This window comes from Grus americana, chromosome 3 (genome assembly GCF_028858705.1).
Source record: "Grus americana isolate bGruAme1 chromosome 3, bGruAme1.mat, whole genome shotgun sequence".
NCBI lineage: Eukaryota > Metazoa > Chordata > Aves > Gruiformes > Gruidae > Grus > Grus americana.
Window position 1 is genome coordinate 40,689,679 of NC_072854.1, and position 26,496 is coordinate 40,716,174.

A 26,496-nucleotide genomic window follows, 5' to 3' on the forward strand; every position below is an offset into this window, starting at 1 on the left:
GAGAAACAAATCTTATATGGCAGCAAACAAGCTGCCTGCCAAGGTTAGAAGAGAGCTGTGAATGCATGTAATTTGGTTCCAATTCAGGGAAATTCTGTAATCAGATTTTGAAAACAATGGCTCTGGGGTTTTCTGGGGGTGTTAGGAGTTTTTTTTCCTTTTTTTTTGTTTAATAATTACATTTCTCTGCAATATAATCTCACGTTATTCCTCTGCAGTAAGCACTATCTTCCTAATTTACATTCTTGAGTTTTTCTAAACTGTGACTGCTACATATGTATTAAAGATCTTGAGTATAATCTCATGTTGTGTTCCTCTTATAACAGAAAACAAAATTTCCCTACCTGGCAAATTTGCTATGCGATCTTTGTAGAGAAGCTTGAAAATCTTCTTTGCCAGTGTGCATATAAGTCCCTTCTGGCAAGTGTCATTAAGCTACAGAAAATCTAAGCTTTACTTCTAAGAAAGATTTCTAACCTTTCTGAGTAATATGGACAAGTATAAATGAGGCAGTAGCAACTATCTTTGCTACAGTTATACCCTACATATTATGCTAAAGAAGTATTGCAGTAAAAACTGATTGCAAGTCAACTTAAGCCTCCACGCATAAGCATTTGAAAATCAAATAACCAATTCTTTATGTTGAACTAGATGATCTGACAGTAACAATGTGATATTTTACATGGATATCAAAGCATCCCATATCATTAGCACATCTAAACTAAATTATTACAATAATTGTAACTCCTCAATTGAATTTTCAAATTAACTTCAAAATGTTACTGGAACCTTGACATTTGATGATTATCTGCTTCCACAATTAAGTTCAAATTTGTCAAATAGTTTTGGTAAGTCAACGTTAAAAACCATTTTGCAAATTAGTTACCTGTATAACAGATGGTATTTCTTTAGGTTGGAAAATAGGTAAAAATTATAAAATTAAGAGTCCAATATGTCAGAGCATACACATCAAGTGGATAAATCTGAGAGAAATCAAAGCGAACAGTGTAAGACTTCAAATTTCCTACATATACCTTCTCAAAATCTCGCACATCTTTTATCTTTTCTTAAAACTTTAAGTCTAGAACATACAAGTGAAAAACACTACCCTTAATTTAGTCTTACTTGCTGTGACATGAAGCTGTCAACTCAATAGGTGACAGTAGTCACTAAGTATTTATGACCATGGTATGTTTAGATTGAACAGTGATTAAGAAGACTAGACCGTGTGAAGTGACCAAGGTTAAGAAAGGGAAATTTTAATAAGATGAAATAGTAAAATCCAAAATTAAAAAAATTTAAAAAAAAACCCCAAAAAAAACCAACACCCTAGAAAGTAACAGTCTTCTGTTTCAAGAACAACTGTGCTGGGTCAAAGCATCCATTTCACCTCGTATCTCATCACCAAAACAAGTCAATAACAGATGCCTAGGAAAAAGTGTAAGATGATGACAATGATAATGCATCATCAGATTATTCTCCCCAACTACAACAAGCTGCAGCTCAGCAACTTCCTGAAACAGAGGTGTTACTCTTCTCTTTACGGTGCTATCTCTATAACCATACGCTATATGGATATTTTTAGTAAGATCTCACCGTTCTGCATGTCGCAAGTACGTCTAGAACAGGATTAACTAACATGAATCAATAGAAGGAGACTGAAAGAAACTGCTGAGACACTTCTCATGTCTTTTCTTCGATATCTTGCTAGCACTCTCCATGGCAAAAATAAAATGGACTGTGTTTTCGCTGGTTATAAAAAGTAGGTACCTGCAGAGCTGGCGATGCCAAGGCAGTAAGACTGAAGCAACCTGATCACTTCAGATCTAAGAGTTCAGAGAAAGCTCTTTTCATGAAGTACGTGACTGAGGTGCTACCACAGTGGAATAAATGTGAAAGCGTTCCATGCTGAAGAACTGCTGTACCATAAAACCAGAAAGTGGCAGCAGAACATCAATATTTAAAGAAGTAAACTGGAAAATAATGGGAAACATAAATCAATTCACCCCATTCAGAATGAAGGGTCCTGTTAACCTGAATGAACCCAATCTCACAAACGGAAGAGCTCCAGGCCTCATTAGTACTTCTATTTGAGGTCACCTAGAAATTCTAGATGCCACAATCATAACACAAGAGGGTCATGACCAAACACTTGATGAATATTAGTCCACAGAAGCCAGACAAACCTTGCTCAGCAACATCACTACTATCACACTATCAGATGGGAATAGTGTCATGGACAGATGCTTAGAAATTTGACTGAAATGCTAACTAAAACTAGAATATAACACATCTGGGAGACAGTACTAACATCAATAAACTCTAAAAATTATGTCTCAACAAAACTGTTAGACGTCTTTGAATTTAAAATAGCAAAGAAGGAGAGAAGACTGATGGTTTACTATGACTTTTGGTAAGTTGTAGACACAAAAAAATAAAAATCAAGTGAACGAAGATAAGAATACATTACAATAAAGCAGCCAAAGAAATGAACCAACCACTTTTGTTTTGTGTGTGTGTGTGCAGTAACTTCTTGTGCATGATCGCACCGAATAAAAAAGAATTACCTTGCAGCTGCTGAATAAACAAACACACCAACAGTGATGGCACAGCAGATGACATGCTGATAGAGTAAGCAAGAATGCAGTTTATGTTAATATTTTTGAGAAGCCATGGCTTAAAAGACAAATAAGCAAAACAAATAATTTCTAGAGATCAAGAACTTACTGAGAAGAAAAACAAAGAATGAAGAGTCATTAGTCTATTTTTGTGGTGGTCAAAGGCTAACAACCTAGACTATCAAATCTCTTCTTAGATACAAAGCAATGCATTTGCCAGTGGTCAGGGAAAAGAGATAATGGAGATGAGAAATATGACAAGGCTGTTATTTAATTGAGTCAAGCTCAGAAAAATATAAGGAACTTGAAGAAAATGAGTAACCGACAAAATGAGCAACTGAAATTAAATACTGATAAATGCCAAATAATGCATGTTGATAGGAAGATTAAGCCTACTTAGATGTCTCACCAGGTTCTAAATAAAACTGTAAACAGTCATTGATGTCTTCAGTTCCACAACAAACTGGCATCAAAAAAACCTAAGAAGATGATACAGAAACGTGGGATAGAAAATGCAGGAATTGTAACTATTAAGCAAACCATGGCACAGTGCCATCTAGTATAGCACACTGAGTAGTAAGTGCTGTGGTTTGAAAAAAAAACCTTTAAATTATCACAGATAGGATGATGAAAGGAGTGAAACCTAGAAAACATTGGGGGGGGGGAAATGGGGTTTGGAATTGCTTACCTTATAAAGGAAAGAAGAACTTGAGAAAACTAAAAAGAGCAAAGTTTGTTTACTCTATCTCATACCAGGCAGCAGGAGAAATATTCATCTGAAGTCAGTATGGTAGTTACCTCACAATCAAAAAATGTGTGTTTACATGATAACTAATTCACTGCCACCAGATGCCAGCAAAACTAGACACCTAGCAACAATCGAGACAGAGAGTGTATTAAAGGTGAGAACATCCAAGATGACAGCAATTACTGACAAAACCTGGAAAACACACAAAACTTTGGTGTAGAGCACTTTAAAGTCATCCTCCAGCTAAACAGCTTAGAAACACACCAGTGACTGACAGGTCACCGTCAGCTGGCCCAGTAACAGATCAACACTGATAAACATCAGAGCCTTCAGAAAAAAAAAACCCCAACCCAACAAGAGGCTGCACAGGGGACTCATCAGGGCTGAGGTATGCTCCAGCACGGCAGCTTCTGCACGCCCGGCTGCCGTCTCTCTCATCAAACGTGACAGACGAGAAAAGTTTTAGTTCTAAACTTAACCAGTGCGAAGCCAGACGCCAGCATTAATGCTCCCATGGGCAGGAGGGAGCCTGTACCCCTCCAAGAGAGCCGGGGCGAATCAGTTTCGGGGGTTGCACCAGCCGAAGGGAAGGCGAACCCCCACGCTGAAGGCAAAGCCCTGCTGCGGGCTGGGCTTTAGGGAAAAGAACCGCCCTACGGGAAGCCAGCTTCGGGACAAACACCGGCCCAGGGAGCTCGCGGGGGGGAACGGCCGCCCGGCGCGCCCACACCAGCACAGCCGCTGCCCCGGGACAGAGCCCCGGCCGGGCTGGAGGGCGAGGGGCCGCGGCGGCCCCAAGGAGTCCCCCGCGCGCTGAGAAGGACGGGGGATGGGGGGCCGGGACCGGAGGGCAGGGGAGCACAGCGAAGGGGAGGGGGCCGTCCCTGCTGCCGCCACACAGCCGCCCCGGGGCAGGACCGGGCCGGGCCGGGCCAGGCGCTCACCTGCCACGGGCTGCCCCCTCCTGGGGCAGTGGAGCCAGCGCGGCGGGATCTTGTTGTAGGACATGGCGGGGCCCGGGCGGCCGCCGCCGCTGCCCGCCCGCCCGCGGGGGGGAGGGGAGGGAGGGAGTGCGGGGCCGGCACGGCCCCGGGGCGCTCAGCAGCGCCAGCGGCCCCTCGCCCGCGGCGCCTTCATTCAGACCCAGCTCCGCCTCAGCCGCCGCTAGCCCACAGTGCACCGCAGCGGCCGCGGCTGCTTCCGCTTCCGGGTCACGGCTGGAGGCTCGCTGCGCCGGGGGCCGGGCCGGGCTGAGCCGGGGGCTGCTGCCCCGGGCAGCGGTAGGGAAAGCGGCTGGCGGCGCTGGGCCGGGGCCTTCGGGAGGGAGTGAGGATGTCGGTGAAACGGCCCTGCGGCAAGTCTCAGGCCGCGGGACTCTTCACTCGCTGCAGGGTAGCGGGAAAGGCGGGGAGAGTGAAACAGAGCGTTTCGCTGTGCCTGTGCCGGTGCCGGGCTGTGCAGCTACACAAGCCTGACTGAGGTGTTGGCCGAGCTTTGTTTTCCTCGTCTCCGAGAAAGGCGTGTTGGGGCGGGAAAAATTCCCAGTGAAAAGTGAGGAAGGTTTTTCACTCGAAGAGGCCAGCCCAGACTAAGGCTCCTCGGCCTGGAAAGGAGGTAGCCTGGGAAGAGAGGTAGTCACACACTGCCACGGGCCCCTCCGAGGGAGAGCTGTGGGGCCAGCAATGACAGACTAGCAGGAGCTCGGTGGGAAGCAGGTGGAGGCATCACTTGTGCGACAGGAACCGGAGCTGCGGGATGCACTGGCAAAGGCTGTTGTGTGTGTGAAGAGTTTACACGGGCTTCAGGGGAGACTGGGCAGGTACTTCAGAGAGAAAGTAATTGAAGGCTACAAAACTAGTAGCAGACTGTCAGGCTTGGGAAACGTCCGGAGCTGAAAATAGCTGGAGGCTTGGACAGACACACTTGCCCTGCTTTTAGTTTTCCCTTTTAGGTGGGACTGGACATGGAAAGAGATGGATAACTGCTCCAGCTAATAGTGCAACTATTATAGTCTGCATGTAATAGGTTTGCTAGTATGGCTGAGATGCCTCCTCTTTCTTTTGGAAAAAGGCATGGCCAGGAAGATTAGGCTTGCAGATAGGTTAATGTAATAAAAACTATGTTTCTATACAGAATCCCAGTGAAAATTCTACATGGGCTTAAAGCAGTCTACTTATGTGGAATCAGCAGAAGAATTGTAGCCTAGCAGTGTTTGCCTATGTGAAAAGAATGTTTAAGGTGGTGGTGTGGTTTAACTCCAGTAGGCAGCAAAGCCCCATGCAGCCACTTGCTCACTCCCTCCTGCAGTGGGACAGGGGAGAGAATTGGAAGGGTAGAAGTGAGAAAACTTGTGGGTTGAGATCAGGATAAGGAAAAACAAGGAATTCATTCACAACTTCCCATTGGCAGGCAGGTGTTTAGTGATTTCCAGGAAAGCAGAGCTTCATCGCTCACAATGGTTACTTGGGAAGAAAAAACACCATAACTCCAAACATCCCCTGCTTCTTCCTTCTCCCAGTTTTTATTGCTGAGCATGACATCATATGGTATGGTATATCATATCATACGGTCTGGGATATCCCTTTGGACAGTTGGGGTCAGCTGTCCCAGCTGTGTCCCCTCCCAAATTCTTGTGCACCCCCAGCCTACTCGCTGGCAGGGCAGTGTGAGAAGCAGTGCTCAGCATTAGCTAAAACATCCCTGTGTTATCAGCACCATTTTGGTCACAAATCTAAAATGCAGCACCCTTTGAGCTACTGCAAAGAAAATTAACCAGCCAAAATGACTTCAGTGAAATATTAGGAAACAGCAGCAATAGATTATTTTTGTAGCCTATTTTCCAGTTACTTACATTTCAGTACTGTTCTGTCTGGACTTTCTGTTTTTCAATAAGCCAGGTGTGCTACCTTTCCAAGTCAGCTGGTGCAGCAGCTTGCAGAACTAACCACTGTTGTACGTCCAGGTACAATAGGAAGCCCATAGGTTCTGTGAACACATCAAAACAATGGAAATAATTTGATCTGTCTAGAATTTATGACAAACTTCATTATACAGTTGACTATGTTTCCTGCTGCATTTTATCACTTTAGATTTTATTAGACACAGTTTCTTCCCTAGAATATCCTGTCATAGTAATTGAGGTAGTCAGTTAAGTAGTTTGCGTATCTGAGTCATTAGGTTCTCAGAATACATTAGCAGTTTCTGAATTTTGTCCTTTAAGGATTTTGTCATAATCAGATATTAATCTTCTCATTCTAGCTAAAACTAAAAGTCTTGCTACAGCAAAAGACTATTTATGTTATTTTCCCTAACTGTTAAATACACTTGCATTAAAATGTTACTCTATGATGTTTGAAATAAGCTGCTGATTTTTCCTGTACAGAACAAGCAACAGTCAGGCACCAGGTGGTGCCAAAGATAAGCCGGAAAAGAAAGTGAAACAAGTGCAAGGAGTGCTCAGAAAGAGCAAAGAACAACTGCAAGATACTCAGTTTCTGTTTTCAGTAAATTAGGAGCAATGTACCGTAATGTCAGCAGTATGGTGAGATTAGGAACGAAACCATTTGCAGAGGTGAAGAATAGTACAAAAATATGTCACGAATGAGCAATAATCTGTGTTCTTATCGTCTAGCTTTAAGATTCTGATATGCTTTTAAAACAAACTTAACAGCTACAGAGCAAAAGTACCATGTAAAGATGTACAGTTAAACTGGGAGGATATGTACATCTGTTTTTATTTGCACAAGGCAAATATAATATTTGAATTTTTAAATATAAGAGAGTTAAAATGAAGCATACAACCAAAATGAACTTAGCCAGGCATCATCTGTAGTTTAGCCTTTTGGTGGTTCTGGGGTTGTCTGAGCGGAGTTGAGGAAGTGCCTCTGGCAAACCAGCGTAATGTTCCTGAGTTGTGACACTTAGGTCTGTGTGCCATGTACCATCTTGCTCCACGTCAGATACCAAAAATTATGAGAGTTTGAAACCAGCTGTTGAATGAGAAAGGAGGAAGCGGGTTGTTCCTTTTTTTTTTTTCTCAACAAAACTGTGTCAGAGCTGCTGTTGAGCAAGATGGGTGGTATTCTGTTCACCAGTTGATGGTGACATGGGAATGGTGGTTTTCATCTAGATTTTAGAGAGTGAATATGCTATAAATACAGCATTAAGAGGTGTAATATAGGACAGGAAATATAGAAGCAGGGAATAATCCCTGTTGCTGTCATCATTGTTCAGTGTGTTCCTTAGGGAATTTTACGTGGGGAAAATTCAATCACCCAAAAGACCAGTATTCTCCAGCAGAGTAATAGAGTATTTATATGTTTGAGAACATGTTGCTGCAATGCCTCCCACAGATATAACACAGATTTCAAGTGACTCTACTCAACTTGCTCCAGTGCTGCCTTGGTCAGGTGTCCTCATCTGGAGAACTTGGTTATTTACAGCTGATGTTATGTGGTGTGCATATATAGTTTACACTGGCCTTTGCCGTGTTAGACACTTTGAAACAATTTACGCAGGCATAGGATGATGTTTGCATGTGACATCAAACAGTCTTTGTGAACGGACATACTTTCCTGGTTGACTTTGTGACATTAATAGTTAAGATGACGTTTTCCTGATGTACCAGCAGAGGGCATCGAGTTCCTCGAGTCTTCATGCGACTTTCAAAAGCCCACGTAGCGGTGTTTGAACAAGGAACAGGTTGGGGGGCATAGTGGTTATTTCAAAGATTGCTTTGAGAAAGCAACGGCAAGTGTTTTAATAGTCTATGATATAACATTCCCTCTTTTCTGTATATCGATTTTCTTTTATCTAAAGGCATTCAGATGCCTGTATCCTCACTCAAGTTTCTGCTCACCAATTTAAATCCTTTTCCTGGCAGAGCAGACACTACGATCAAGAAGTTATTTTCCCAGGATGCGGCTCATCCTCTGTGCCATGGGTATGTTGACTTCTTTGGTTTCAGCTCAGCCACGTTGTTTCAGGGAGTGGAGGGCTGCATTTGTGTTCTCCCTTGACCATAAAAAACCCCACACAACAAACCCCACACACATACTTTTAACTGTTTTTCCTAATTACAAACTAAACATTTATCTAAATTGTTGCTGATGAATAATCTTACACTTTTAATGTCATATATTAATATTGTCAGTAGGTAGATAATTTGTAACTTGTTCTATGCAAAGTATATAAATTACATATTTAGCTTGAAGGAAGAAGGCAGGGTGTTCCCTCTTTTATACTGATACAGGTCAACAACCCTATTACTGTTCTGTTTCAGTATAACATTATTTTCCACGTGTTCATAAAGTAATAATGACTGCAATAAGAAAATAAAAACATTCTTCAGGATGTTCTATGAAACAGACATTTCTGACTATCTACTAAATACGTTTTCTTACAAAGATCAAATATTATTTGCTAAACTGAGACTACAACAGGATTTATTTAAGTGAAAGTAATTGTGAAAGAGGCTAACTGTATGCAAACATGATTCATACAGTATTATCTTTCCACTTCATGGTATAGGTGTTCACCTGGAAAGAAACTTGATGCCATAAACTTGTAAGTTATCGTATATGGAACACAGCAAAATATATATTTTTTTTTAATTTACTGATTCTATTAATTCATTCCTTCCTTACTGGTTTTCATGGCAAACTGACGTACAACAAAATGGATGACTGGTACAATGTTCCTTTATGACTAATTCATTTTCAGCATGCCATGAAGCTTTTGTGGGAAGGAGTGAGTACTGTCTAAATCTGAATAAATCATTTAACTTCTTTGTTACTGTAGTTGTATTTTATGCCAATAGTACTTAGACTGTAATAAAAAAACCCCACCAAACCTGAAAAACAGTACAATGAAAACATACTTTTAGATTTAAGTGAAAGTTAATATTATGGTTGCTTATGGTTAAGTTCTCTCCTACATATGTAGGCTTCTACATCTAAAAATGCTGATTGTGCACTGACTCTTTTAAAAATCAAAAGAAAATGCTAGGACCTCAACACTTTTTAATCCATGCCTATTTGTTTGGGGTCAACAAATAATTAAGAACCTTACCTCTGAGACAAATTATTTTTCCAGGTTTGAAAATGAAAATAAGATTTAAAAATAAAGTTATTTTATTCCTTATGTGTATACAAACTTTGAAACAAAGCTTTGAGTGCTGCAGTATATTTCAGAAAATAAAATGTCATGTACGGTGTTCTTGCTGTAGAGAGAGCAAGCTTTGAAAGCAAGTCAGCCAGCAACAAAATTACCAGTCTTTAGTCTTCAAGACATTAGGGGGCACCACGACTTCACAGACTTAAAATGCTGTAAATTAAAGTACAGTCACTTTTCCTGTCCAAAGTAAACAGGAAACAGCATAAAATAGCAAAATCAACTCCTGGAGTCATTCCCTAGTGCGAGATTATGATACAGTTCTCAGTAAAATTTCCAACAGAAGACAACACAGACATTTAGTAGAATATAGATTACACCCTCTTTTCTGTAAGAGTAATAAAACTAACAAACTAATGGATGCAATATAAGCAGCTTGCTTTCAAGGCTTTATTTAAATCTTAAATTTTCCTTCAGAGTTTCATTCTGGGAATACAACATTTTCAGCTCAAGCCTCGAAGGCATTACAGCGTTAGTTCAACCCGTAGAGCAAAGCTCTGTATAGGGAGGGAGCGCACAGTGAGCTTGGGATGGAGCTGCTTTAAATCCAGGTCCCTGAACTGGGTATCGTGCTTGGGGGAGTCACCATAAACTATCAGACTGCACCACCAAACGCGTGTGCTGTAACGATGATGTGTAAATCTCACACCGCTACAAGGGACATTAACAGTCTTAGCTCTGACACACCGACATGGCAGATGATTTACTCAGCAGGTGATGTACCTAGCAAACATGTCTGGGAAGGAATTGCAAAGATGCATGTCTGCGCAGAGGGAAGAAAGTGTCTGTTCAGAGGGTTGCTGGTCTTGAAGAGGGATGACAGCTGTGACTTCAAACGCTGATTTGCAGGCCTGAAAACCAAGATGCCTTGCTGTTGTTCCTCTGCAGCTGAAATGATGACATGCTTGATGTAATAGAGATTAGCAGCTGGACAACAAGCTTATAAGCAAAATGCCTGTCATTCCTGGAAGACTCACGCTGCTCTCCCTAGAGTTCTTATGGTTTCACCTAGACACCTGAGGCCTTACTCGCATCAGCTGTGAAGGATGATTTTCAATGGAAATCTACACTGTAAAAAATACCCAGATGTAACATTTAAGAATATATGGTCTACTGCATAAAATGAAATCATGTGGTAGTAGCATGCTTGGAGTATGGATAAAGTAATCAACCAACTAAAATTTCATGGTGGAAGATGACTAGCAGTAGGGAAAAGTATGTCACAATATACGAGAAACTCATCTAATTTATGCAAGTGGAAAACATGACTCATAGTCTTTGGAGCTGGGCTGGGGAGTGACTGGATTTCACAAAGTAAAACAGCGTTCTGTTGCTACAATTTCTACTTTCTCTACTGCCTGAATATGGACACCTTAGTAAAAATCTTGCCATGAATGGAGGCTGTGGTTAGAACTAATGGAGTACCAGAGGTCCCGGTTAGTGTGGGAGGTGGACTAGGGCAGTCAGTAGCTGCTAGAGATTATCGCTCCTCTACAGCCTGAAATAGCCGAGAGGGTCAGTGTGTCAGCCTACAAACCTGTGTACGTGATGATCAAGATCTGGGTTGCTATACTGGCAGAAATCATTTTCTCATGTGATCGGTCACACAAAGAAAAGATTATTACCCCTAGGAACTCTCTCAGACCTTCTGCATCATAAGTTTGTGCCTAAAGATATGTATACTATGGATATATGTGAATACAAAGCTTGTGAAGAATAATACATGTATGAGCTATAATATGGTACCTGAGAAAATACATACAGACCTGTTTTTATTTCTATGGCTTTATTATACAAAATATGTGTAACATACTGTACAAATGTAAATGAAGACCACAGTCTCTCTCCTGAGGTGTTTGCAGTCCTGAAAATACCCCAAGAAACTGGCCAAAGGCAAAGCAAAGGAATATGGAGTAAAGCAAAGTGATCAGCCTGGCAGCCACACAGGCTTTATAAAATCACATCTGAATATATATTTATATTGCATACAAATTAAGTTATGGTAAAATATATGTATGCATGTATATATATAAGCAGATGCTCAAACTTTGCCCTTTTGAGGTTAGTTTTGCTTTCTGTCAGTATGCATTGTGGAACAAGCTCTACAAGAACACATGCTACTCTTTCCCAAAAAAAAGCCTCACTCAAAAGGAAGTAGAGAACGAGAGGAATATCCTAGCATAAACATCTGCAGCATCACTGATCTAGGGAACCTTAAGAATAAGTTGGCAAATGTCATTTTAGACGATGACATCGTATAGGTTGTAAATTCATGTCTTCTGAGGATTCTTTAAGGAAAGGAAAAGATTTTGGGTTGGGGGTTTATTTTTCATTTGAAATATGTTTGTCATTCCCTAGAAATACTCATTTTCACATTCTCACCACTTTAGGCTTCACAGCACAGTGACAGCAGACATTATGGAATGGACTTTGTCTCAGAGAACGTAGTGCCTGCGGTCCATTGCTGTTTGTACAGCTGAAGTCCCTGCCACTTCTTTCCACTGCTGGTTTTACCAGCAGGTTAAGATTAACGCCAAAAAAAAAAAAGCTATTACCCTTGTACTCAAACCTGTGCTCGGTATGGGTACGAAAGTGTCCTCATCCAGACGGACTTTCAGGCAGTTACTCAGAGAGATTAAGGTCCTTCAGAAAGGGAAGGAGGTATGAAGATGACTCTACTTGCCTGAAATGAATTTCCTAGAATAGTTTGAAGTTTTGGGGTTTGGCTAACAATCTTTATGCACTGAAAGGGTGCAAGCTGTTACTGGAAAATGTTAACACTTCTTCAGAAAAGTCACTTTGTGAATTCCTGTATCTACCTCTGCTCTACAGAAACTGCTTTTCAAAAATCCCTTTGGGGAGAAAATCTCCACATATCCTTCCACATACTGGGAGTCAGATCTGCTAAAATGAGTTTAGTATTGTATTTTTTTACTATAATTGGATGTTTTGTCAGAGACCCACTATGTGACACATTCTAAGCTTTCTAAACTTCAGTGAAAGACTTCTATCAGTCTCAACGGACTGTGACTCAGGCCCTCCCTATACATGTTCTCTAACACGGAGAATTAGAAAAACGTGCCAGCAAATGTTGGTACACAACAGCAGAGAGTCACAAATAGAACTAAAGTGATTTATTAAATGTAAATTATTGAACAATGACACAGAGTCTCAAATGAGTATTAACAGTATGGACACAATGCTGGTTATACACCAGGGTATGCTGGTTTAAAATAGGAAGCCTGTTTTGATTGTGTCCTAGGAGCATAGTTTGATTACCACAGAGGGAGCAGGTAGAATGAAAAGACAAGGCCTTTTGTCCTGAAACACAACCCACTTCATTATTTTTTGTTCTTCTCTACACTGCAGTTTGTACCAGCTTCGAAACAGGTAGAGCTGCTGCTAGGTAATCTTGACCCACTTGGTCGCTGAAGCTTCAGCCACACAGAAAAGAGGTTTTTATATATCTAACAGCATAAAATTAAAGTCTAAGGCGTTGTTTAAGAACTGTTTCCAGTGCAACCCTGCTTCTAGCTATGGGCCCCTTTCCTGGGAGCAACCCAACTACCAGAACAAGCAACACACTTGTGTGGGCTGTAGGTGAACAGGATTTGAGTGGTAGCAGCTGCAAGCCCTCCCTGAGCACTTTCCTTATCGCACAGCCTTTCTTCTCCACGTTGATTCCTCCCTTGAGCTGAGCAACTGTCTGTGCAGGGAAACAGGGCAGGGAATCAATGCAGCCAAAAAGCAAACAAGACATCCCCTCCCTCTTTGCTGGGCTCAGCTGGTTTGAGTTCCTTGCTCAGGTTCATTTTGTGGCTGCAGAAGCAGAATGGATAAACTCAGGGGGGGAAATACAGTGGGTGGGCAGGGCTGGGGCAGGAAGGGGGCTGTTCAGGCTGCCTTATGTGCCTGCCATTGACGCCAAATATCAAAACATGGTCTCAGTTTCTCTTAGATTTTTGATCTATCAGGGATCTGAAGGAAATTTGGGTCAGCTTAATGTGTGAAACTGAACAAAAGTACACAATTGATATTAATCCAGATATTGTGAAACAAACTTTTCACTCATACTTCAACAAAAAACCATGTGGGAATTTTATTGCTCTATCTTTTAAGATTTCCAATGTGGAAAAGACCAAGACAAAGTTAAACTCAGGATGGCTCTCGGACAACCAGTCAACCAACTATGGTTGCATCCACCATTTTTGCTGATCAAGCTATGCTCTTTTCCATCTGTTCCTGACACCCACTATCACCATAAAGAAGCTTTTTTACCTTTGGGTGGCAAAACCACACATACAGAAATTAGCAATTGCTTTCTCTTTTTTATGGGGTGTGGGCTACAAAGGATAGTTCAATTACATTCCCCATCAGTTTAATGTTATTTTCTTCTACATGGACCACGGCATCCAAAAGCACGATAAATAAATGTGTATCCAGTTTCAACAGTATTAAGTACCTCAGAGATAAAGTAATTTCTGTCACTGAAGGAGACAGTGGCTGCAGCGAGTACTTGCCAGCCCTGCTGATCCACTCTGGCAGATCTATGGTAACACAGGCAACCTGGCCTATTTACTCTTTCTTCTTACTTCATAGAATCATAGAATCATAGACTGGTTTGGGTTGGAAGGGACCTCACAGATCATCTAGTTCCAACCCCCCTGCCATGGGCAGGGACACCCTCCACTAGACCACGTTGCCCAAAGCCCCATCCAACCTGGCCTTGAACACTTCCAGGGATGGGGCATCCACAACCTCTCTGGGCAACCTGTTCCAATGCCTCACCACTCTCATAGTGAAGAACTTCTTCCTAATATCTAAATCTACCCTTTTTCAGTTTAAAATCAGTGCTCCTTGTCCTATCACTCCATGCCCTTGTAAACAGCCCCCTCCATCCTTCTTGATACCCCCTTCAGGTACTGGAAGGCCGCAATAAGATCTCCCTGGAGCCTTCTCTTCTCCAGGCTGAACAACCCCAACTCTCTCAGCCTGTCCTCATAGGAGAGGTGCTCCTCCCTTGCTTCTGGAGAAGCAACCTGGAACCAGGCTTGTAGATCTCCCTGTGGGATCTCTGATCCTTTACTGCCCTAGGGGCATGCCACTTCTGCAGTGACTCACAAAAATGCTCGTCTGCTGCAGTGAGAATTCACTTTCAACTATGCCTGCTATTGAATAGATCTCCAAAATACAACATTTCAGCCTGCTTGCACACTGGCTGTGCCAACACGATGTATGCACGAAGTATATTTGCTGATTTCCTTTCCTAGAAGTAGCTGAAAACAGCAGTGCAACCTAGAAAAACGATCCACTAACCAGAAGGAAAGCTGGGAATGGAAAAAAAGGGCTCAGTTGTGGCATTCCCCGAGGAAACTAAGAAGAACTAAAAGGGATCAGAAGAAAACAACCCCTAATAAATAAAGTGGTGTAAGAGAGAAACCCTTTGATATCACACCCCTGTGTTTGCATCATCCAGCTGCCTTTTTACAGAAGTAATACATAACGTTAAAGATATGCTATCTAGCAGGCAGCAGTGGCAAGGCGTGCTGCTGAAGGTATGTTGTGTAAAGACAAGTTGATTGCCTATGTTCAACCCAGGAAACTTTTGTTTCCAAAGTATTATGCAAATGGCTATCCGCAAGATATTTAAATCAAAGTCTCACTTACAGATTCGTAGAGAAATAAATGTAGTTTTGTCCCAGTCTTTGTTTTGTCTGTTAGTGAAACGGAACTACTTCTGAGGCAAAGTGTTCATCCCTGTCTGGAAGCATAGCTCATAAATAATCAAGGACAAAGACTATGTGCATGTGATTTCACAATCATAAATGCTGATGAATGAATGCTGCAACCAACAATTTCCAGAGTGCCATGTAAATTCCAGTAGTCATCAACAAGTTACACAATTTTTCTGGTTTATATTAACACACAGGGAAAACATGTTCCATGACTCCTACTTTACTGAACATCCGAATCAGTTACCTCACTTATTTACGGTTCAGTTGAAGTGTAAGAAACAGACCCTGGCATTTGGTGTGACTGAAGTCTTTGCAGTCATTGCTGATAGGTATTTTAATAAAAAGATTGTACATAGTTATTTAGAACTGCCTAATTGACAATTATTAAAACTTGAATTTTAACAACTTTTAAGCTTTCCTTTTTACAGCTATTCAACTCAGTACAGCTCAATATTTTTTGTTTTAAAATTACATTTTAACACATACAGAATTAGTTCTTTGGTTATGACTTGCATTCGTCCATTGACCATGCATCACTGAAAGTAGGGGAAAAATAATCTTGTTAAAAAAGGAATTTATTTGCCGTAGTAAAGTATGTACACGTGAATCTTGGTGAAGAAATGGGAGGATCTGGTTTGGCACATCCTGTACTCCTAATATTCAAGCCCATCCTTCTTTACTACTGCTCCTTTCCAAGGTTTGTTGCAAGTAATAAATATAACACATCCTATTAAGTTTTGTAACTTCCACAGAAATATATACAGCTTTTAGTAAGGTCAGTGAGAGCCCTGTGTGTGTACATGCCAAAAGGAAGGCAGGGAGACCAGAATTCCATTTAGCAGTAGTCTTACTCCAATATTTACTTTATATTTCTATAATTAAAAGGAAAACCAACATAGTTTGCTTTGGGGACTTGCACATGTTTTATAAATATTGCATCACCTCTCCATGTCACATGGTATTCTATAACCCTGTCCTCAATAGCCTACGAAAACAGCAGTATCTCTTACCAGATACATCACAGCACACACAGTTATATCAATATTATTTTGCAAGTAGTTTGTTCAGTTTTACTTGCAATTTTTGGCATATAATTAAAGTAGATCAGCACCTAGTAAGATCTAGCTCTCTTCTGTTACAAATCTTTAATTTTTCTGTAATGCCATCTGCTTAGCGTAGTAAGTAGAAATCTACTGTCTATGCCAGAACCAGGACACTATGTCATTTCTGAGTTGCCTGCTCCTGAGAGTTGATTTAAAACCAAGAGTGGGTATTCTGGATACAAGGAGCTTTGCAGAAGACAGCAGCAAAGATGGCACAGCGAAAGCAAGCGTAAGGTAATTTATGAAGAGATTTTAAAGAATAAAGGAGTGGGTGACATCAAAAGAGAATAGGTCAGGTAGGCAGCCAGGACTTGCAGATAAACATTTTGAATTTGAGTCAGAATACAAATGAAAAACAAGGGCAGCTGAAAGAGGACATAACTGAGTGAAATAAGAAGGTCGGTGCCTTGGTAGTACGATAACAACACTGATGTAGTAAGTCGTGTAACTGAAGGCAGAAGATAAGTGGGATGAAATAATAACGTTGAGAACTGCTGAGGTCCAGAACAGGGGAGAAATACAGTACAACTGATGGCTGTGGAAAATGGGGAATGGGGAACAGGAACGGGGACTGTCATTGACTTTCCAATTGCTCTCAGCAGACAAAAGCAAGCTGATGACATCACAGCAGGAGAGATGAAAGGCTTGTAGTTGCACATCTCTTTCTTTAAAGCTGGAAACAAAACCAAACTAGATCCGTATCATCAACTATAAATGGCATGCAGGAAGAGTTTTGGAAAATGGAAAATCCCAAACTTGCTCAGCAGTGAGAAAGTCCCCTCTCTTTCCAGCTGAGGACACGTCACTGGAAAGTCCCAGCCTGAAGAAAAAATATCCACTGAGTAAACAAATTGCATAGGCAGTGAAAACAGAATGAGGAACAAAGTCAAATGATACTTTGACTTTAAAGGAGTTTATTTTCAGGTTAGCATTTCCTTGAATGGCAACAGTTCAAGTTCAGACAAGAAAAATCTCGTTAGAGTGAAAATGGTTGGTAAACATCACTGCTGATATTAGGCCATAGAAAGCAAGCTCATTTATTAAAAAGTGAAGATTTCAACTTGGGATTTTTTGGACTTTCTGCTACTGAGTGTAGTCAAATGATCCCAGTGACAAACCAGATACCCCGGATTATTACATCACTGTAAAATTAGAAATGGTTGCCTGGCAAGTTTGTGGAATTTTTTTCCCCTTAATTTACATGTACTTCCAGACAAGGAAGCTGTCCTTAACAAAGCGCTTCCCAACAACTGACTGGGCGCGGCTGTTTGTTTTACATTGCAAGTTCAATGCTGGGAATTTTTCCAGCATTGTCCATCAAGAAAACAAGGAAAAACCACGGTTGGTCACACTGAGACAAGAAATACAACATTACAGAAAATTCTGGGATTCTTCCCTCTCTAACTAGCATTCATGAAAATAAAAATATTGACAGAAATCATTACCCTTCTTTGAAATAAATCAACTTTCAACAAAGATACTTCACAGTAATTAATCACAGCAACTAACTCAAATTCTGTAACCAATTAAACTAACAGCGCTTTCTAGCTGTTATCTAGGAAAATAATCAAGGTAGTTTTAACTCAGCTTTTCTCCTCTCCCAGTTAATGAATGTTGCTGCATCCTGACCAATGTACATGGCAGTCCAACCCTGCTAGCAAACAACAGATGCCGGTTGGAAGTGTTGCATGGACTGCCCCACCTCCAACCCCATCAATATTATCATTTAAATGGAATACTTTATTTTCTTTAAACTCAGGTTCTCCCCAGTCTCATCAGAATTCAACACTACTGTGAGAGCCTTGATAGCTAATAACTATTATTATTTATGAAACTGCCAACCTATTTGCATCCTCTTAGATTTGGGAGGAGGTTCAGTTAGTAGTCTTTGAAGGGGGGTTATGGGGTTTTTTTGTTTTGGCTTGGTTTTTGCATTGCTTCTAATGTGTACAAATAGTAGGAGGGAAATAGAACTGCAGGGGAGTTTGAAATTTTTCTTCTTTACCATTTTTCCTGTTCCCAGGTAAGGTACTATTGTCGTAACAGAGGGCAAGAGGATCTTAACTTCTAAGGTGGAAGCTCAGGGCCCAAGTCCATTGATCACAGCTCTGCTTCTGGAGCTTTGAACAGCAGAGAATAATGACAACAAAAGCTTTCCCCAGGCACCAAGCTGGAGCAGCAGATGTGAAACCCAGCCGAGTTTCAGTTCCTGCATCTGATGCAATAACTGGGTTAAGCTTTCTAAAGGAGAAACATCATGACACTCTCTCTTCCCTGTGTGCTCTTACGTGCATGGCAGGAGGATCCCGGATGTTTCCTAAATGGGGCTAGGGTTGGAACAGAAGTGGAGGAAATATTCACAAAAAATGTAGTAATTGGACCCTTTATGATTTTTGTAGGAATGTCCTTTTCTCAAAGCAATTTCCTAGCAATAAGAGCAGCAGGTTGTGACAGCAATGTAAACCTGATCTGCTGATCTTTTAAAGGTTTTATTTCAGGTGTACACACCAGTGTTGGTCAGGATGAGGTAGTGTGGCATCTGACAGCAAGAACCTGTCTTAGGTTGGATGACACCTATTGCAAGAGGTCTCTATCTTAAAGACTTTTCAGTTTCAGCTAAGGCAGTTTGCTAGAAGAGCTGATCTACTAAATCTTCTGGAAAGCTGCTGCTAATTTTGAAGCTTTAAAATTAAGGGGTTTGTCTTCTGGTAGTACAGCCATGCTATCTGAAACCATTTCAAAATAGCTACATCTTTAATGCTCAGAGGTATGCTCTTGGATTAAACTCACATGCTGTTCCTCATGCTGGTAACTCAGTCAAGACCTTACTCATGGGAATAAGTACCACCATAAATCTCACTGTTCCAGCCAAAAGACTTCGGTATTTTAGCGTCTAGCTGGCAGCAAGACACACAAAAAGTTGGTATATTTACTTACGGAATATGGATGCAGTTAAGTAACACTGAAAAAAAGCCTTAAAGGTGAAATGTCAGTGATGTTCATCCCTGCTTTGGGTGACTGGTTTTTTATCAGCTGTAGTAAGGTTTTATCTAGTAAAGCTCCTCTAAATAGCATGGATATGGAATCACTTCAGAGTCAGGAAGTATAAAGCCTCACAAAGGAAGGAAGGAAGAAAAAGCCCTGAATGAAGCAGAACCAACCACACCTTCATCAGAAAAAGGATTTCCATAGTCACATCTGACACTTGTCCTGAAGAAAAAAAAAAAAATCAAACTAACCTAATTCCTAACAGAGTAACCTAATTCCAAAGAGAGTCACTGGCGGTTATCAGAGCAGAGAAGTCATTCCTGGCACACAGCTCATTCTGTATCTGGCTTTGCTTAGTGCTCTGTACGTCATTTTATTTTATTAGTTTTCTTTGACCTTGCCTGTCTGATTACAATGAAAGTTCACTTGGCAACTGATGAGGAAAGGAAAACAAGACCAATTGTAAAGCTGAGTGACTAAGCAAGAAAATATATGCAAACCCATTTGAAGGTCTTAGAAAATCCGAAAGTGGTTTTATTGTGCTCACTGACCAGTTAAGCAAAAAAAGGGTAAAAGAACCTGAAGGCTTTCACGCTCAACATCCAAAAGTTGGAAAGTGCCAGAATTAACATAGAATATGCACAAGAAAGCCTGGACTGGGATCAAAAAGGCAGTACAGAAGTCTCTGGCACAGAAGGACCAGGTTCACCGGTGGCTACCGAGCTGCATGTAGCTCACGAGCCAGTTCACGTGGGACTTCAAGGGCAGGACTGGCACCAGAGCTGCGCTGACAGACACGGGCAAGTGTCACCATTCCTGCAGCAATGGAGGCCAGTATGGACAGGGGGTAGCTGGAAACCACAGCAGCTATGAGATAATGTATCGATATCAACTGTGGTGGGACAGAACAGGCTGGCATCGTTTCAGCCACGCCTGCCCCAGGGATGGTGAACATACACAGCAGACACCTGGGAAGGGGAGCCACTTCAGCAAGCTCAGTGAAGTCTGCCCTTCAAACAAGCTCAAGCTTTCAGACAGATACTAAAACAACAAACCCAAACAGTGTAATTACCGCTTCCTTCATGCTTGTAATTCACTAGTCATCCCTTTTTCATCACATAAATGACATCACTGTCAGAAATTACTGCCTGAGGACCTAGACTGAAACCGGCTCTGCAATCACATTAATGGGTCTCTGTGCAGATACAGGAGCAGAGTTTAAATTAGCTTTCAAATTATTTTACCAAATAAGAAATGCAATAATTAAGAAGTGAAACACTTCACAACAACTAATCACTAACAATTAAAAACATAAAAGTAATCCTTTTATTCTACAGACTTGACAATTTTAGCAGGGAATGAGCATTGAACGTAGGTGACTGCAAATGAAATGCTATCGAAAACCGTACCGAAATGTGTATGCTTTAAAGGCTTCACCTTAGCCTGCATGAATAAACTGTAGCTGTACATAAATGGCTGTACAAAGAAGCTTGCAGGTCTTTCCTGTACATTTCAACAATACTCACAAGTTAAGCAAGATCAAGCTTTGGTTTTCACTCCTGACATATACAAAACGTACGTAGCAAAACTACTGCATCTCCATGATAGACAAGTTATTCCCAAGAATAACACCCCAAAACTATTAAGAATACAGCTGTTGCTGTTACGAAATCTTTAGTGTCTTCTAGGCGCACGGGCAGGGGCAGTGAAGTTCTCCTTTTTCTCTCTGCTAACTGCTGTTAGACCCCTGGCCCCTTTCTGGAGCCACAGCTGTTCCCCAGAAGACAGTCCCACGAAAGCTGTGATCACAAAGAGCTCGACTTTGGCACAGCCCATTGCCTGTGTTCTCCCACTGCTAGGGCTGGAAGGCCACACGTGAAATACATCCCTGTGCTGAGGGAAAGACACGGCCGTGGTGAGAACCCCAAAATAGGCCACAGACTGGTATTATGCAAACCAGTGGCATAAAACCAAATTATTTTGTTACGATTCAGTATTGTCTGCATGCAGAAGCACAGTGCATCAGAGCGTCTGCCCCTCACTCGGTGTTTTTAATGAGATGATGGTGGGGTAGCAGCTGCACCCATCATAAACCTATCTGCTCTTCAGCCAAAAGTTTCAGGACTTGGACAGTATTTCTGGCTACCTTTGCTCCAGGGTTTTTAGGAGCCACTGGTCACTGAAAGCACCATTACACATATGTGAGATCACAGTGATCATTTCTCTACTGAAATCTTGTTACAAGGACATTTCTGACAGATTGCTAAGAGCATCATCTAAGAGGCTAGTTGCACAGGAACCACAGTGAGCAGAGAATTCAGCTACTCTCGGGCCTTAGAGGAAATACTGATACAGCAAAATCATGTCTGCATACAGTGATGCATATACAAAAGCTTCAAGTTACACAAATAAATTCTCCCAAAGTACCCACTTTATGTCAGTTTACACCCATGTAATGTCATCACATATTCATGTTCCTCATCTAAATATTTTCGCAACTGAAAAAAAGCAAACATAAAATCACAGGATCATTTCACAGTAATGCCACTTAAACTTCTACACTGTGAAAACTGTAGAGACTAATAGAGGCAAAGCATATTTTATCTGAAGGCTTTTATTGAGAACTTTGCATATAGATTTGTTCTTATCTGAATCTCAATTATATTTCACAGATTTTATATTCTTCTCAGAAAGCAAGTGTCTTTGCTAAATATATTAAATTTTCACTTATCTTCTCTTACAACTGTGTCCTGTAAGAGATAGCAGTGTTCTGCATGTTTATTTGCTTAACGGCAGTAGTGAGAATTACTCATCAGGCACTAAGTCAACTACAAATAAGCATGTATGCCTGTGAGCATCAAGCAAGTATTCACAACAATTTCAAATTTGGTTTAAAAAAAAATCTATTAACAGCTGCTTTTAATTAAGATTGGTTAGTTTTTCCTAGCCCTCAATAAATAGAAAGCATAAGGCATGTGGAATCCAAATTCTTTAATGGAGCTGAAGCTAAAGAGCACCGCCTGCCATTTACCCCGCGATTTCAACTGGGACCTTTTCCTTCATCGGTTGCAAAAAATTTCACTTCCTCCAGATTAATACCAGCAAACCGGCCGCAGACGTCGGCTGGTCACGTACAGGGGCACGGAGAGGAAGGATGTACAGCTGAAGATGCCGTGTGCGGGACCGACGGTGGGGCTACCGGAGAGGGAGAGCAGCAGCCCGAGGCGGCCCGGCGGGAAGCCTGACAGGGCGGGCTGCCGCCGGGCCGGGGCTTGTCAGAGCGGCCAAGCCCCCTCCAGCGCCCGGGGAAGGCCCAGCGGGCGGGCTGCTGCCACGGCAAGGGCGGCGGGGCCCCGCTTTTCCATCCCCGGCGGCTCCTCGCTCGGCATCCCGGTGGCAGCGGGAACAGCGGCGGGGCGGTGACCCCCGCCAGGGCGGCGCTACTTGCAGAGCCCCTCCAGCCGCTCCAGGGTGCCCTTCATGTCGCGGATGCGCTTGGCCAGGGCGGGCACGGGCTGCATGGCGCGGTCCAGCTCCTCGCAGCGCGCCACCAGCGCGTACATGGCGCGGATGCTGAGGTCGGCCGCCTCGCCCAGGCTCTCCACCCCGTCGCGGTAGGTCTGGATGCAGCCGACGCTGAGCGCCGTCAGGGCCTGCAGGCCGCAGTGCACGTTACGCAGCAGCTCGTCCACCTGAGCTGCCACTTGCCCGGCCAGGGCCACCACGTCCTGCAGCGCCCCGGGGTCGATGGCGGGGATAGAGCCGCCGCCCCCCGCCGTCGGCGGCTCGCCCCGCGGGGCGCCGCTCAGCCGGATCCGCCGCTCCAGGTTGTTCGCCACGAACTGGGTGAGGCGCCCCTCGCGCAGCACCGTCCCCTCCAGCTCCAGGGCGCTCGCCAGCGTCGCCCGCCGCCCCTCCGACAGCTGCCGCCCCGCTGCCGTCCCGCCGCCGTCTGCCAGGCTCAGCGCCTCCAGGCTCCGCTCGTCTCGCCTCCGCCCCGCCGCCTCACGGACGGGTCCCTCCGCCGCCGCGGCCGGGAGTCCGGCGGCCGCCGCGGGCCGCAGCGCCGGTACCTCCATGGCGGGCGACGCGTGCCTGCCCGCCGGCGCGCCAACGCCCACCAGGGGGCGCGCCGCCACCTGTTTACGTCCCCTTCGATTGGCTGCGCGGCGTTCGGGGGCGTGGCCTCGGCTGTTTGTGTGCCTCCCGATTGGCCAGCGGCTCTCGCAAGGAGAACCGCCCGCCCCGTCCGTTCGCTTCGCACTGCGGGCCCGTGACTCGGAGACTGGGGCGTGCCCGCTGTTTGTGTCTGCCCGGATTGGGCGGCCTGCGGAAGCGGGCGTGGCCGCAAGTGTTTGTGTCGCTTCTGATTGGCAGAGGCGGGGCCAGGGAGGCTGCCGTTTCATCGAGATTGGCGGAGCGCGGTGGAGAGGCGTGCCGCTCGCGCCATCCTCGCACGGCGATTGGCGCGGGGGCGGAAGGGGGTGTGCCCCGCTCCGGTAACAACACAGGGGCGCTGCTGGCTGCTCCTCTCACTCCCCCGCCATGTTCTCCTAGCAGTGGATCCGATTGTGCTACCATCTCAGCCCACAAAGCCCGGGCAGACACTCCCCAGCGACCCGACCCGCTCATCCCCACCTGGGCTCGATCCCTCTTCCCGGTACAGCTCTGGGTACCTACGTCCCACCATGGTCACCACCACGGCGCCGCCGCCCTTCTTGGCTCGGATCTCGGCAGGCACCGAAGACCCCAGGCGGCTGCCCTCCACTCTCCTCCAGCGCCTCAGGCGAGGGGACAGCAACTGCGAGAACCAGCCTAGCTGCTGCCTGGCGGGCCCGGGGGGCAGCGCGCGGCCCGCGCTGAAGAGAGTCCGGCGGAGGAAGGGAAAGATCCGGCCCAGCCCCGCGGGGCTCCTGCCCAGCCGCTACCAACAGTACCAACAGCATCGCGCCGGCTTGGGGAGAAGGACCCCGTTGGGAACGCACGGCCCGGGCGAACTTCGCGCTAACCCTGCGCCAACGGTCTCAGCCACCCCCGGCCTGGTAACGGCTTCTCCGGAGGAGCCCCCCGCGCCCGCCCCCTCGAGACCCGCGCCCAGCAAACCCCTCAGGAAGGAGGTAAAGACGGGGCTCCCCTACTTCTGCTCACTTCTTTCCACACACCCCCACCCCCGGCATTCTGGAAGCCGCGAGGCCGCCGGAGGGGGGTAGCGAGCAACTCGCCCCCTCCCCTCGCCCCCTGTGTGCGTGTGGACGGGCGGGGGGGGAGAGTTTCCGTTACGCCGCTCGGACGGGGCGGGCGGGGGGGCAGAGGAGGGAGAGAGACACACACACACACGCAGAGAAATCGCGGGCGGCGATTGGCTGCTCGGTGCCACCAATCAGCGGCCGTCGCTGCGCCCAGCAACAGCCGGATTTAGCCTGATGGCAGCTCGCCAGCTGTCCCTGCGCGCGCAGGCGGGACGTGCGGGGGTTGCAGCGCCCCATGGCGGCTACGGGAGGGCGGCTGGAGAGCTAGCGAGGCCCCGCCGACCGAGAGGGCTCTGCTGCCCACCCTGCGGCTGGCGGGCGCTGCTGGCGGACGCCTACGTGCTGACGGAGGAGTTGTAGATGTGTGATACCTAGGAGGGGAGCGGCGGGCGGCTCGTTACCCGCCCGGCCGTTAGACCTGCTGGGTGAGGCGACCCCCCGGGGCACTAGGCTCCGCGTCTCCGTTGCAGCGCTTTGGGAGCCCGGCGCAGGGCCGGTGCGGCGATACGTTTGTCCCGGTGGCAGTACTGTGCCTGTATGCTGCCGGAGGCACCGCTTGAGGAAAAGGGGTCATGTGTTGACGTGAATTCTTTGTCTCCACAGTTCTTAAAGAACAAGATGGGAAAGACTGAGAAGGCTGCCATCCCCTACAGCCAGCCCGTTCACAGTTTACATCTGTGTGAACAACCAAAGATTAACAGGCAGAAGAGTAAATGTAACGTGCCGCTGACAAAGATCACCTCGGCAAAAAAGATAGAGAACTTCTGGCAAGATTCTGTATCGCCAGAAATAATTCAGAAGCAGGAGAAAAAGCCACTTAAAAACACAGAGAACTTCAGAAACGCCAGGTCCAAGAAACCTATCAGCCTAACTGAAGTGAGCCAAAAAGAAAATTATGCTGGGGCAAAATTTAGTGACCCACCATCTCCTAGTGTCCTTCCAAAGCCTCCCAGCCACTGGGTGGGTGGCACAGCTGAACCGTCTGACCAAAACAGGGAGTTGATGGCAGTCCATTTGAAAACTCTCCTAAAAGTTCAAGCGTAGTTTCCAACTCCAGTGAGTAATTGGCAAAGAAAACTCCATCCAGGAAACTTAAACATGCCTTGTTGCAACAAAAATTGCAAAAGACTGTCAAGTCTTATAATCACATTAAAAAATCCTTGTATTATATTTTTTATGGTTGTGTAAATAATGTACATCATGTATTATGTGTATATTCTTGTTCATACTTTGAGAGGTACATTTTAGTTTTGTTATGAAAGGATGTATTTTGCACTGCCTCAACGGTAGATGTCTTGTATATAAAATATGGACAATTTTAAGTGTGTGCTTGACACATGAAGACTTGACTTAATTTGCACAAGGTAATGAAAATTTTGGAAGGAGAGTACAGCTTTCTGATTTTAAGGTTCCAGATCAAATGTGAATGTTTTACTCATGCACTACTGACAATAGTTCTACATTCTGTGTCCCAATGGAGTATAAACATGGAATTTTCATACAAATGTGAAGTTTTGCTCTCTGCTCTGGAAACAATATCTGGAATTCCTGTTCATCTGTTTGTTTTTAAAATTAACTGGAATTTGAGTAAAATTCCAACCCATCAATTTGAGCACTGCTGATTTCTTTAACAAAAAAGAAAAAAGAAAAAAAAAGAAGAAAAGAGCAGAGCTTTCTGCCAAAAATCCAATTGGTCACTAAAAAATTAAATAAAATAATTTGGCCTCCCCTTAAGCATGTCTCTGGGTTTTTTCTGTGTGCGTGTGTCTCTTAATTCAAGTATGTAAACTTAAAATACTTGATTGCCTTCCAGTGCATCAGTAGCAATATTTTTGTTCTCAGCCTTTAGCTGTCCAAACAATTAAGATACTTGATAGCTCATGA

The 26,496-nt window shown here is 44.2% G+C and overlaps 3 protein-coding genes and 1 long non-coding RNA gene across 10 annotated transcripts in view; 2 read left to right on the top strand and 2 right to left on the bottom strand.

Moving 5' to 3' along the window:
- Positions 1-18,289, bottom strand: part of RNGTT (RNA guanylyltransferase and 5'-phosphatase) — a 207,558-nt gene extending 189,269 nt beyond the window's left edge. Inside the window, exons 1-2 of one of the 5 annotated variants that reach the window (XM_054818906.1) lie at positions 15,205-18,289; positions 6,218-6,351 (exon numbers count right to left, since the gene is read on the bottom strand). Coding sequence is in view for 2 of the 5 variants with exons in the window: in XM_054818904.1 (XP_054674879.1) it covers positions 4,311-4,374 (64 nt within the window). In the remaining 3 variants the exon portion in view is untranslated. Of the gene's footprint in view, positions 1-886; positions 984-3,027; positions 3,098-3,306; positions 3,444-4,310; positions 4,499-6,217; positions 6,352-15,204 lie in introns of those variants that run through there. The other 4 variants (XM_054818909.1, XM_054818905.1, XM_054818904.1 and 1 more) reach the window with 4 other exon arrangements.
- On the top strand, positions 4,582-11,310 carry LOC129203927 (uncharacterized). Of its 3 annotated transcripts, none has more exons than XR_008576209.1 (3): positions 4,582-4,646; positions 8,249-8,308; positions 8,896-11,310. It is a non-coding gene; the product is annotated as an uncharacterized LOC129203927 (long non-coding RNA). The 3 variants fall into 3 exon arrangements; XR_008576208.1 differs by lacking the exon at positions 4,582-4,646 and having other exon boundaries at positions 6,364-8,308; positions 8,896-8,931; positions 9,955-11,310; XR_008576207.1 differs by lacking the exon at positions 4,582-4,646 and having other exon boundaries at positions 6,345-8,308.
- A 3,672-nt stretch (positions 18,290-21,961) lies between the features above and the next one.
- Positions 21,962-23,944, bottom strand: BORCS6 (BLOC-1 related complex subunit 6). Its single transcript, XM_054818910.1, is given in 2 exon segments — positions 21,962-23,874; positions 23,876-23,944. Coding segments are annotated over 2 exon segments (1,140 nt in total). The 3' UTR covers positions 21,962-22,803.
- Positions 23,840-26,237, top strand: PNRC1 (proline rich nuclear receptor coactivator 1). The gene is made up of 2 exons (XM_054818911.1): positions 23,840-24,480; positions 25,216-26,237. The coding sequence occupies exons 1-2, from the start codon at positions 24,052-24,054 to the stop codon at positions 25,654-25,656; spliced, it is 870 nt and encodes a 289-aa protein (XP_054674886.1). The 5' UTR covers positions 23,840-24,051; the 3' UTR covers positions 25,657-26,237.
- Positions 26,238-26,496: the final 259 nt, after the last annotated feature.